At 39.6% G+C, this 11,878-nt stretch overlaps 1 protein-coding gene and 1 pseudogene across 1 annotated transcript; one reads left to right on the top strand and one right to left on the bottom strand.

Annotated features, from left to right (window-relative positions):
* Positions 1 to 433: 433 nt before the first annotated feature.
* Positions 434 to 3,252, bottom strand: LOC105043279 (large ribosomal subunit protein uL6). Its single transcript, XM_073255919.1, has 3 exons — positions 2,796 to 3,252; positions 959 to 1,081; positions 434 to 854 (listed from the first exon to the last, which is right to left on the bottom strand). Exons 1-3 carry the CDS (start codon positions 3,156 to 3,158, stop codon positions 771 to 773), a joined length of 570 nt encoding a protein of 189 aa, XP_073112020.1. The 5' UTR covers positions 3,159 to 3,252; the 3' UTR covers positions 434 to 770.
* A 645-nt stretch (positions 3,253 to 3,897) lies between these two features.
* On the top strand, positions 3,898 to 11,730 carry LOC105043280 (uncharacterized; annotated as a pseudogene).
* Positions 11,731 to 11,878: the final 148 nt, after the last annotated feature.

Raw genomic sequence — 11,878 nt, 5'->3', positions numbered from 1 at the left:
CATAGAACCGAAATTAAGTACTTTCAGATAAAGCTAGAACAATCGAATAAACCAGATCAAGAATCTGAAAATGCATCATCCAATAGTCGGACTCACTACTAGTTGCGAGAAATTATTGGTGAAAACAATTCTGCAATCTGTACTTTGGACAATTCTGCAATCTGTACTTGGTTAAAAGTGAAAATTTTCTCAACCAAGATTGAAGAAGGGCGGACCTTTTCTCATTCAATATAAAAATGACAACATTTGCTGGAATTTTTAATCAGAAAGTATTATGTGGTGACTTTTTATTGGATGGTTTGTAGAACAGTTCTGACCAATAATTTCTCCCTAGGTGCTATTTTTGTTTGTCATACAATAGTGAAACAAACCAGAAAAGCACCCACAAAATTTATTCAAGACCGCATCCAAAAATTTGAACAGTACAAGGGCATTACGGACCGTTGAAAACATGCAAAATAAACTTGCTTTCATTGTTCAAACACACGCCTGGAGTATCTACTTTCATTATGATCAGTTAAAAAGAAAAGAAAAGAAGAAAAGGGTCTCCACAGCTAATTATCTTGAACTTGAAGACTCACCACAGTTGCTAACTTCCAACATCATAAGATAGAAACAGTAATTCAAATCAATCACAAGACAAAATCGGTATCTTAAACCTCAGCTTCCATTTCTAACCCGCTGCAATCATTAAGTTGAGAAAATTGTCGGGCCAGAAGACTCCTCCACAAGAAAGCTTCGGGAGGCTCTAACCATCTTAGTATCGCTTACTACTCCTCAACGATTGTTCCCTTCTCGCTAACATAGATACCATCCAAGAACTTCCTGATGTCCTTGTTCTTCACATGGCATTTCTGTTAGAGCAAAAGCATAAAATCTTAGTCTGTGAAGAAACAAATACATGACAATATCAAAAGCATGTGGCAAATTACTAATTTTATATATTCAAATAGCTGACCTGGTTGATCAGGGCAGCAGAGCGAGAAACAAGTTCAATATCATTCCCATCAAGGACAAGCTCATCCTTCACCTTGTCAGACCGAAGTATGGTCACACCCTCAAGCATATCGACCTTCCGCACCTGTACCAATAAAAGATAAAAATACTTACAACAAAGATAGAGACATGCTACACAAAATGAAACACATCAATTAATATCCAATGTACAGTAAGAATGTAAAACTTAAAGCACTAAAATTGGGCTTCCATTTTAAGCACCCCAAAACTTAGTTCCACTAGATGAATGGTTTTGTGTACGGAGTCAGTTTGTATTATTCATAGGCAGTTTTATCAAAGGGGCACCCAAAGCAAGGCTCCCATGTGGTATAAGATGCCAATGGACAATGTCATGTCACTAAATCAATCAAGAAATTACTTATCAAAGATAAATGGCTTTCAGAGAGCTCTCTCTCTCTCTCTCTCTCTCTCTCTCTCTCTCTCTCTCTGTATGTGTGTTTTGTGGTGCAGGGAGAGTAGAGGAGCTTGCCAACTAATCAGCTTATTGGTCTCAAGAAAAAATTATAAAAAAAAAATAAACATGATACATCCCCTAACACATTATGGAACCTCAACAAACACCATATAAAAATACAAATTGGTAAAGATTGTCAGAATGAGTGTCATCAATATCAAAATCAACCAGGACAATGTAGTAGTTCAGATTTAATCCAGCTTGCTGAACCTGTTTAAATAGAGCTGATAACCAACAAACAACAAAGTATTAAGGTGAACTACAACCAAAAGCTTGCTTCGGGCCACATAACAGAACCCACAAGTAGCGAAATAACATTGACATAACATTCAGTAAGGCCACTGGATTCTTAGGTTGAACCCTTGGAGACTAAGAAACTATCATCTGGTTGGCAAATGGAAGCAACTCTAGCCAACAATCATATATTCAACAACAAATCCAATAAAATTTATTTTAGAAATAAAAAATTGTGGAAGTGGAAAATTTTGAAACAATAATTTGTTTCGGACTCACATGAATGATAATTGTCGAAGTCGAAATCATCAGTTTAAGACGTATTTAATAAGCATATCAAAGACTAAAAGGGAAAAACCACTTAACATATTGAAATATGGAAAAAATTAGATCGCATGAAGCTGTATATATAGATTGTAATCTTAAACGCTGACCATACGAATAGGACGAATAGGTGTCTACACGTCATTCACAGATTGGATTATTGGAACTCCAGAATACATGAATGGACAATAAGACAAATCATCAACAAGAAAATATTATAGATCACAAGCCATAATAATCTTGGGAGTCGTAGCACATGCTATGTTGCATGTAGTGAATGGGTACATCCCAAGTCCAAGATACAGAGGAGAAAAAATGTCCCACACTTACCAAATAAAAATAGAAGAGAGATTAAACCATATAGGTGCTTAAGATTAGTAAATTTATTGGCTGCGACATGATGACTCATTTACATCTTGTTTGTTACCTTAAATCAACTTGTATCCAAGAAGTGTAATCATATATTGGGCAAAAGCAGCAGAATATCAGACGGTCAATATTGATCTTGTTGCACATGAACTCATGACAGGAAGACACGTAAACAAATTTACAGTTATCGTGATAATTTTAGTCGAACAAATTACTTAAATAGGAATCACGCATAATGCATGGAAAAAAAGATATTATAAATCATTCCGCTCGGGATTTCACATCTATAACAATAAAAAAGTCTTCTAAATCCCTTCAAAAAGAGAGAGAGAGAGAGAGATTGTTTCAGGAGGAAAGAATAAGAAGCGAACAGCGAAAGGACGGAGGGAGATGAGACCTTTTTCTCGCCGAGGAAGTTGCGGATCTCGATGGAGGCGTTGTTGTTGGTGATGGAGGCGTTGATGGGGAAATGGGCGTAGACGAAGCGCATCTTGTAGCGGTAGCCCTTGGTGACCCCGGTGATGAGGTTCTGGACGTGGCTGATGGCGGTGCGGATGGCGGCGGTGGTCTTGCGGGAGCCGAACCAGGCGTCGACCTTGAGCTTGCGGCCCCCCTCGATGAGCTGGAAGTCGAGGTTGAGGTGCTTGAAGTTGCGGGCCAGCTTCCCCCGGGGGCCCTCCACCTCGATCATTTTCGCCTTCACCCGGACCGTCACCCCCTCCGGGATCTCCATCGTGTCCGTCGACAGTATCGTCTTCATCTCTCTCTCCCTCTCCTTCCGCCGCCTCCGCCGAACCTACGTCGAATGATGAGGAGAGAGGAGGAGGGGGAGGGCAGAAGCCCTAGTTCCGCGCGGTCCTGGCTTATATACGAAAGTTCGTCGGATCATGACCGTTGGCTTGTGATCGCTGGTGTTGGATGGTCTGGATGGGCGGGACTGGATCCGCTGCCGCTGGGAGTGGGAGCTGGGCCATGTGGTAACAAGTTTGGGTCAGGTCTAACCAGGTTGTCGTCCATTGTATTGGGACTCGATTCCATCCTCGCGTAGGACACGATTTATGGCTCCCCTGGCTAGTAGAATGTATGCTTGTTGCAGGTTTGCAGCGCTAAGATGAGAGTATTAGAGATTGACAACAGCACAAGGTTGCATTTTTGTGCCAAAAAAAGATTCATCTTCTTTTGCTTCAATCCACCATTTGATTGTACAATATAAAAATATAAAAAGAAGTCCGATAAAATATGCATGCCAGGATAATAAAGGATGAGAGATCGGAGTGCAATATTTGCTATCGCCGGCTGCAGAACATGCAAATTATGCAAAGATATTTTGCACCTAGAAGCCGGCATTCGTTCCCGTCTTCACATGACGCGGGTCGTCCCGTAAAGGTTGTAAACCGGTCGCACGGGTGGTCCTGGGTCCGGTTCTCCTTGGGACCGGTTATAGTACCGGTCGCACGGGTGCGCCCGGGTCCGGTTCTTTTAAGACCCGTAATCTTCTCGGTTCAACCGTGTTCCTGGCCCTCGCTCTCCCCTTAACCCACTTACCTCTCCATCTCTCACCTGACGTCCCGCTTTCTTTCTTCTCGCCCGAATCGGCCATGGCCACGGAACTGGAATCCCCGAAGGGACACCGCCATAGCCGCCCCCATGAAGAGGAAGCTAAATCACAAGAAGAGCGAGAATCCAAACAAAAAGTTAAAGAAGGCACCCCCAGCCATGGCCGCCGCTGCCTCCAAGCTCAAGAACCCCAGCAAGAAATGATCAAGCTATTCAGAAGAGAGCCAGGGAGTACAACTCCGACGAAGACGACGACGGACAGCGGACCGCGGGCCTAAGGAATCCCGGCGCCAGCGGAGCCCTCCAGGATCGAGAGGATGCCGCCTCGAGCGGAGACTCCAGGGAGGAGGAGGAAGAGCAGAGTGGTTTGGATGCTGGAGACGATCTCAGTGGAGGTTCTGAAGGCGATGACGAGGACGAGGGGTATGGAGCTCACCAGGGGATCACGAAGTTTGTTGAAGGTTCTAGAGCCTTTAGGGTGGCTTTCTTGAAGATTATGAAGAAGAATCTTCCAACCGATCACTGGTAAGTGTTCTTCGAGGTATTTATACGATTCTTGATGGGAAAAAGCAGGTTTTTTCCTCTTTCTTTTAATACCGTATTCTTAATTTTTATTTATCAGGGACCTATATTGTCGGCACACAAGAAGCTTGTCGCTGAGAAGCTCGCGGAAGAGGAAGCCGGAGCATTAGGTGAAGGGTGAAGCCAAGAAAGAGAAGCATTTGGTCAGTACTGTTCAAATTCGGTGACTAGAATTTGTTGTTTAAATGTCTGAATACATATTGTCATATATATATATATATATATATTATATATTTTTATATATTATTTTTACATTTACAACAGGCAGCAGAAAAAGGGCATGTAAAACCTGCTAATTTCTTAGATTCAAAGGAGAAATCTCTTATCAGTATGGCCACAAAAGGAGGTATAAGAGGATTGATTTTTGACTTTTTTTAACCATAGCAGTGGTGCTTGAACGGCTACTTGCATTCGTGATTTAAGTCCCTGCTAACATACATTCTATGTCTTGCATATTTGATGGTGGTTGTTCAGTGGTCAAGTTATTTAATGCGGTAAGACTTCACTCAGTTACTTGGTGTCTCTTCGTTGTTGTTGTTCCATTATTTCTGGCATCATTTTTAACCTATGGCTTGTGTTTTATTATTGCAGTCATAACTTTATGATGTTATCTACAGGTAAGTAAGGCACAGAATCCTCAGAAAGGCTTGAATCCTTCAAAGTCAAAAGATGCAGAAGGTATGCTGGTTGTAATTATATTGTCTTTCATCTGCTTGGAGTTAGGAGTGCTGCTATCAAGCTGGGAAAATCATGAACTATTTAATTTCATCCTAACAACATCTCTATCAAGAAATCTATCCCTTATTTTATCTAGGATTTACTCCTATTATTGTTCCTTTAATTGCGTCACATCATTAAAGAGGGCCCATTGGTATGAACAACTTAGGACAGTGGAATTGCAAATTCAAATCCTTTTCTGGGTCGTGATGAGCATGCTTGCTGCTGTTAGATATAATAAATTGGAAGTGAGATTATGAAGGCATTATAGTTGTTTACACATGCTTGCTTTCATTAGTTCCAGGACACTATATGAGTAGATGGATTCTCTAGACACATTCTAGTATGCTAGTTTGGACAACAGAAACACAGAAAATTATTTTATTTGCCTCCCTAGAAGATGTTCCTTTTCTTTGAAACAGAAAAAAAATACTAGTATTGTGGGTTGCTGCTGTAGTGAAATTAGTGAGAGGGGTTCATTTGAATGGTACAGAAATTAGTGAGGGTTACTCAAAAAGGTATAGGCTTGCAAGTTGTGTCAGCATAGGCTCTCTGTGAGAGTATATTTTCATCTGTAAGCATGAGGGTTTGGAAATGGGCTTTGATGCAACATCCAAATGCCTAAAAATGGTCAGATTCATCCAAATCCCTCTTAGTGAATTCTTCCTATACATGATAGACAGCAGCGGTACTCCTCGATGTAGAACTGTGGAATCTTTAAGGTAATATTTTCCAATCATTTTAGGCATTTTAATCCGAGTTCTTGGCCAATACTTGGGATGGATATATTCTTTTCATCATTCTTGGTTAGGTATCTGATTCACGACTTTATCAAGTGAGTGTCATGTTTTGTGATTATGTTCTAAAGATGTCTTCATTCTTCAAGTTCCATCATATAGCATAAAATGTTTGTCCTATCATAGGTACCTGTTACCGGTCATTAGCTTTAAATAGGTGTGATCTAATATAGCTAGGAAGTAAGCATCACATTGACAATAATGCTTGGATAATTTAAAGTAAGGTTGTTCTGCAAAAATGCCTTTAAGGCTGGATAAAATTAGGGAATACAGGTTCCTTAGGTTTTCTGTATGGGCAAGGTTGTTGGCAGGCTATTTGAAGGAACAAATATCTTCTTTTGATGGTATTATACTTTTTTGATTGAAGGTTGTCATGTTCAATCTTCCAGTATGTGATATGGTGTTTAAAAGCTGACATACTAGGTTAAAGAGTATCCAGAGTGACATTTGGCTGTTACTTATTTTTATCAAAGAGAAGTTGCAGAGACCTTTGTTTAAACTGTATTTCGTATGTCACTATTAACATTGCTAATATCACGGTGTCTCCAGTATGTCATGTAATTTTATTCTTTTAATTTATTCTAACCAGTATATTTGTAAGGGTGACAGTGTTGGCAAAACAAAGAAAACAAACTTTCTTGTCAGAACTGCAAAAGCCAGCAACACAGGCTCTTGACAGCCCTTTGTCATTCAACTCTTCAGGGTAATCCTCATTTATATGTTTCTTGTGCATGCTCTTTTCAACATTAATAGATTACTTCATTTACATTTTTATCTATAAATCCTTCTCTGTGCCTTGAACTTGTGAAAAGCATTGGTACTCAAATCTGTATAACCTTGCTGTTGATTTTGCTGTAAATCTTTAAAGTTATGGCTTTTCTGAGGTCATCAATGTTTCTGTGTTCAATGTTTATCTGGGGTATTTTGTCCTCACATGAGCCTGCTTTTACCAAGGCAACTATGATTTGGTCTTTCCTGAAATTCTTGCAACAATGTTCTCTTAAACTGCACAAATTCTTTAAACACATGTCTTGTTAGCTGTCATTTATTGTCTCATTTTGTGTGCCTTTTGAAATGGCATATGGAAGTTGTATGCCTAGTTTTTTCTTTAGTTTTTAGGAGCAGAATTTTCATCTTGATCCATGAGGCCCATTCACGAGAACAACTTGGGAACTTGTGGATCAACGAGAAAGCAATGAATTGGAACTTGTTCTTCATATAAGTCATGTCGGCTTTAGTTCACAAGAGACTTATCATAGGCTGTGGAACCAAAATGTGAAAGGTTTTGTATAGGTGGGTTGGAGGAATGCTTCATTTAGAAATTCATTTTTAGTTGAGGTATATATTTGTGCAGTGTTTTAACTAAATTGAGCATTGGTTTGATATATGATATTGTTTTTTGCTTGGCTGAGTATACTATGACATTGACTAGATTTGTGGCCAGATAGGATGCCAAGGCAATGGACCTAGTCTATTGCTGGGTTATCTTACCCAGGCAACTGACCAAGTAGCAAGATTCTTGAAACCGGAACTAAGACCCATGTCGACTGGCCGATGGTATGGATCGGTACGGATCCCAACCGTATCGGATGCTGCGAACCGACATAAGCAAAGAAATAAACCAAGAGGAGGAAAAGAGAAAAAGTGAGAGACATAGAGAGAGGGGGGTGGAGCAAGAAAAGGAGGAAGGGGAAGCCCTTGGAGAGGCCGTCGGATGTCTCCGACTGATCGCCGTGGTCGCAGACGGCGCACTCCACATGTGCGGTGCTGTGGGCGTGAAAGAAGGGCAGATCGCCCTTTTCATCGTCTTTTTTTTAAAAAATCAGAAAACTGTGAATCCGGCAATTGGTTTGCCAGCTTTACTCAAATGAAGCCGGTAAATCAATTGCTGGCTTCACTGTTTTTACTTAAAAAAAAAAATTCAAAAATGAAGCTAGCAATGGATTTGTCGGCTTTACTATTATCGTATTTTAAAAAATATGATGAAGGAAAAAGTCATCCTTGTTCCGCGGCCGCGGCTCCATCCGCACGGTTTTCGCCGCCCGATGGCCATGGCAACCATTGTGCAAAGTCCGGTGATCCCTCCGCGAGCTCGCTCCCTCCAGTGCTCCCCCTCTCTTTTTCTCACTCGTTTCAAAGTCCTATTGGGCGATGGTCAGCCGTGGAGGCTTCTGCGGTCATCCGGCAGTCGCAGTGGGTCATCGCTGGCCTCTGGAGGCATCTCTTCTCTCTCCCTCTCCTCCTTTCTCTCTCTTTCTCTCTTTCCCTCTCCCTCCTTCGTATACCGTCTTCACCGGCCGAACTGTGTTGGTTCCCTGCGGTCCGGCTCGGTATGGGGTGTACGGCCGGTTCGGTCCAGTACAGAAAACCTTGCCGAGTAGAAACTCAAAATTCTTGATCCAATTTTGTCATTTATATCATCATATTTTCATAGCATATCAATAATTGACATATTATCTATCATCCTTGAGGCATAAACAACAAACATAAACATTTAAAAGACGATATGCTGTAGTTTGTAAGATCTATATTGAAGCAACAATGTGTTACATTGTATCATCATTGTTTATCTCAGGTTGTAGAAGTTGCCAGGTTTTGCCCATTGTTTTTCTTCCCAGAGACTGGAAACTGGAGCTTGAATGTAGAATTTTGAAGGAAAGGTCATTTCACTTCACCTCTTTTTCACATTTTAACATGCCTTAAGGCACGCACGTGAATATAAACCATCAAAGACACCTTAAAGATATAGCATGGTCTGTAAATCTATACAGAATGTATGTTGTATATAGTTATGTGTTAATTATTGCTGCCTTAGATCAACTGGTAGATATTTCTAGGCTTGCCCAAAAGCATGTCTTGTGTGTCTTGCTAGATATGAGAGAAGTAGAGCTTGCACCCAGAGCTTTGAAGGAAAGAACATTTCTGGTCACTTGTTTCATACTATTTATTTTTATCAATACTATTTGATGTTTCCTTGGATCCAATTGATGTATCTGTCTTCCATCTCAGCATTCATCTCTCAACATGACAAGAAATAAAATTTGATTTATGTATGTGTGTCTATAGAGATTTCTAGGCTTGCCAAATGTGTGTCTTGCTAGAGACTAGAGACCTGGAGCTTATCTGTCCTCCATCTTAGCATTCATCTGTAACATGACAAGCAATAAAATTTTATTTTTTTATGTATGTATGTATGTATGTATTATTGTTGTCTTAGATCACCTGCTAGGATTTCTAGGCTTGCCCAAATGTGTGTCTGGCTAGAGATTAGAGAAATGGAGCTTGGGCCTAGGGCTTTAGAGGAAAGAACATTTCTGCTCACTTGTTTCATAATATTTATTTTTATCAATACTATTTGATGTTTCCTTGGATCCAAGATGTATGTCTTCCATCTTAACATTCATCTGTCAACATGACAAGAAAGTTTAAATTCATATTGATCTCTAGGCATGCATGCAGATGTATGTTATCCACACATAAATGTTTGTTTCCATATATTACATGTATCTATCTGTATATTATATGTAGGCATGCATATGCATGTATGATCATCTAAGTGAGGGTTGCCTAGGTAACATGAGGCATGACAACCACCCAACAATGTTTTGGAGTGGTATGACCGTTTTACATGTCTTAAACTGCTCTAGTGCTTTGGCTGTCATTTATCTTCGGGAATCTGAAAGCAATTTGAGATTTTCAATTTTAATTTCATTTTTTGTTGGCTTCTTATATGTGAAGTGACTATGAGACACATGGTTAAGGCTAACTTTTAAGACTTCTACTAAATCAACATAAAATGAAAGTTGTATTTCTAACCTTTTATTTGTCTACAGCTTCAAAATATTCTACACTTGTCCATTTCCATTAAAAATTAATTGCATGTGGGTTGTTTATGATTTAAATATGGTCATTTCTTGAGCAAGTAGGTACTCTTCCTTTGGATAATTCTGGTTAACCTTGGCATCTATTGTAAATAACATGCTTTGTGCAGGCTCCAAATTCTACAAATAATGAAGATAGCAATGAGCCTGGGTGGGCTCCATTACGTGACACTTACATACTTAGTTCGAAGTTGAAGGACTGGGACAAAATGCCAGTAAGAATTGATAAGAGTATTTAATTTTCTTCTATTTGCATTTTGTTTGAGAGATACAAGTATAGGATGTTTTAAATATTCTTTCATATGCTTATTGGATTTCTCCTGCCCCTCATCTAGGATTCTGCTAGAGCTGGTGATCAAGACAATGTCTCTCTGGAGAGTTCCTCTGATGAGGAATAAAAACAGGAAAGCTTAAGATGAATTTGCTCTTTTCAGCAAATTTTTGAACCTGGAGGTAGAAAATATATTCTGAACTTATAATTCAACACTTTTCCTATGGCTCATTTGATATAGATGACTATTTGCACCCATCAACATAACTTGAAGATTGGACTGGTTAGGATACGTGTATTAAACTATCTGGAAAGTCAAGGATGACAAAAGTAAGGCAGGGTGAGGTGAAAAGCATCTAAAATAACCCCAGACCTAATATGAATGGTATTGGATAAGTCAAAGATTACTGTGCCCCTCGTTTTATCAAACAAGGCCATGCAAGTTATTGATTTTTATAGTGTATATTGCTAATGACTCATTGATCATTAGAAGGCAAAAGTTCAAGAATAAATTTCTTGTCTAAAACCATCCTCTCATTAAAAATGGCATTCATATTTGTTCTCTCTCTATGGAAACTAATCCAGTGGATATCTTAAATGCGCTATTGCTTCCTGGAAGTTCATTTATAAGTACCCTGTGTTCTTGGAATGCTCATGCAAAAGTTCAAAACAAGGGATGAAACAGGCATGCTCTAATTGTAGATAAGCAGTTTCTCTTCTAGCATGTCTGGAATGGACTGCAAAAAAACAAATGTAAACTCTGTTGCAGTATAGCAGAGTGACTTGATGTCCTGAAAAACTTGCTGATTCTGTTGCAAATAATTTCTGAGATTTGGGCATGATTGAACTGTCTATAGCCTGCTGCTCTATCAGCACCTATGGTAGGCAAGGACCAGGGCAGTACAACTACTGTTCTAAAGTGGAAACTCTTGAAAATGCAACGTCCGATCTGCATCAGAAGAAGTGCTGAATTGTAAAGAAGATCGCTACTATTGGGAACATGGTTGATTCTGTTTACGACGATGAACTGCATGTATTTCCAGCCTCCTCCTCATGTTAACTGTAGCACTTCTAAGGTTACAAGTACTACATAAAAAGAAACCATCATTTTTATCTTGTATCCTGCAGGTTTTCTCCTGCTGGTGCGAGAAGAATGGAATTATATACCTAAAGGTTATCCTTGAGTATCATATGCTCGTCTAGTCAATTTGCTTCTTCAGAATCAGATTCATGCACTCAGGCAGGTTTAGAGGTTGTTACAGCAACAGGAGATATATAGTTAGCATCAACATTCTAGAATATTGGAGCAAGAGGTTGGGGTTTTCCATGTTCTGTCAAAAGAGCTTCAATACTGCCAATGAACACTGGTTCACTTATTTTTGTTGTCATTACCTTTCTTTTAAAGCTTTTCCACCTTGTAGCTTCAGATGGTTAGCAAATCCTGTTGTAACTTATTTTGCAAATTGTATATCAGTGCTGATACCATAGATCTATTATGAAGGATTTAGAAAGGGAAATTTTGCATCCCCTTTTGGTATTTGTATTTGATGGCAGGCGGTATTTGCAAGCAGGTGTTCTTGATAAAGTAGATGAATGCTCAAGAGATTGTTTTAACTTTGTGCATGATGTAGCTGCTTTTGTAGGCTGCTGGGTCCTTGTCTGCCGCATCTACGTA

This window comes from Elaeis guineensis, chromosome 4 (assembly GCF_000442705.2).
Source record: "Elaeis guineensis isolate ETL-2024a chromosome 4, EG11, whole genome shotgun sequence".
Taxonomy (NCBI): domain Eukaryota; kingdom Viridiplantae; phylum Streptophyta; class Magnoliopsida; order Arecales; family Arecaceae; genus Elaeis; species Elaeis guineensis.
The sequence above is the reverse complement of the archived record's forward strand: the minus strand, read 5'-3'. Positions and strand labels throughout refer to the sequence as shown.

What these genes read in the sequence shown, in the direction of transcription:
- LOC105043279 (XM_073255919.1), bottom strand. Translation starts at nt 3,158, where the DNA reads ATGAAGACGATACTGTCGACGGACACGATGGAGATCCCGGAGGGGGTG. An exon ending in ACTTCCTCGGCGAGAAAAAG is followed by an intron (nt 1,082 to 2,795) that starts GTCTCATCTCCC and finishes TTATTGGTACAG; the next exon opens with GTGCGGAAGGTCGATATGCT. An exon ending in CTGCTGCCCTGATCAACCAG is followed by an intron (nt 855 to 958) that starts GTCAGCTATTTG and finishes TTGCTCTAACAG; the next exon opens with AAATGCCATGTGAAGAACAA.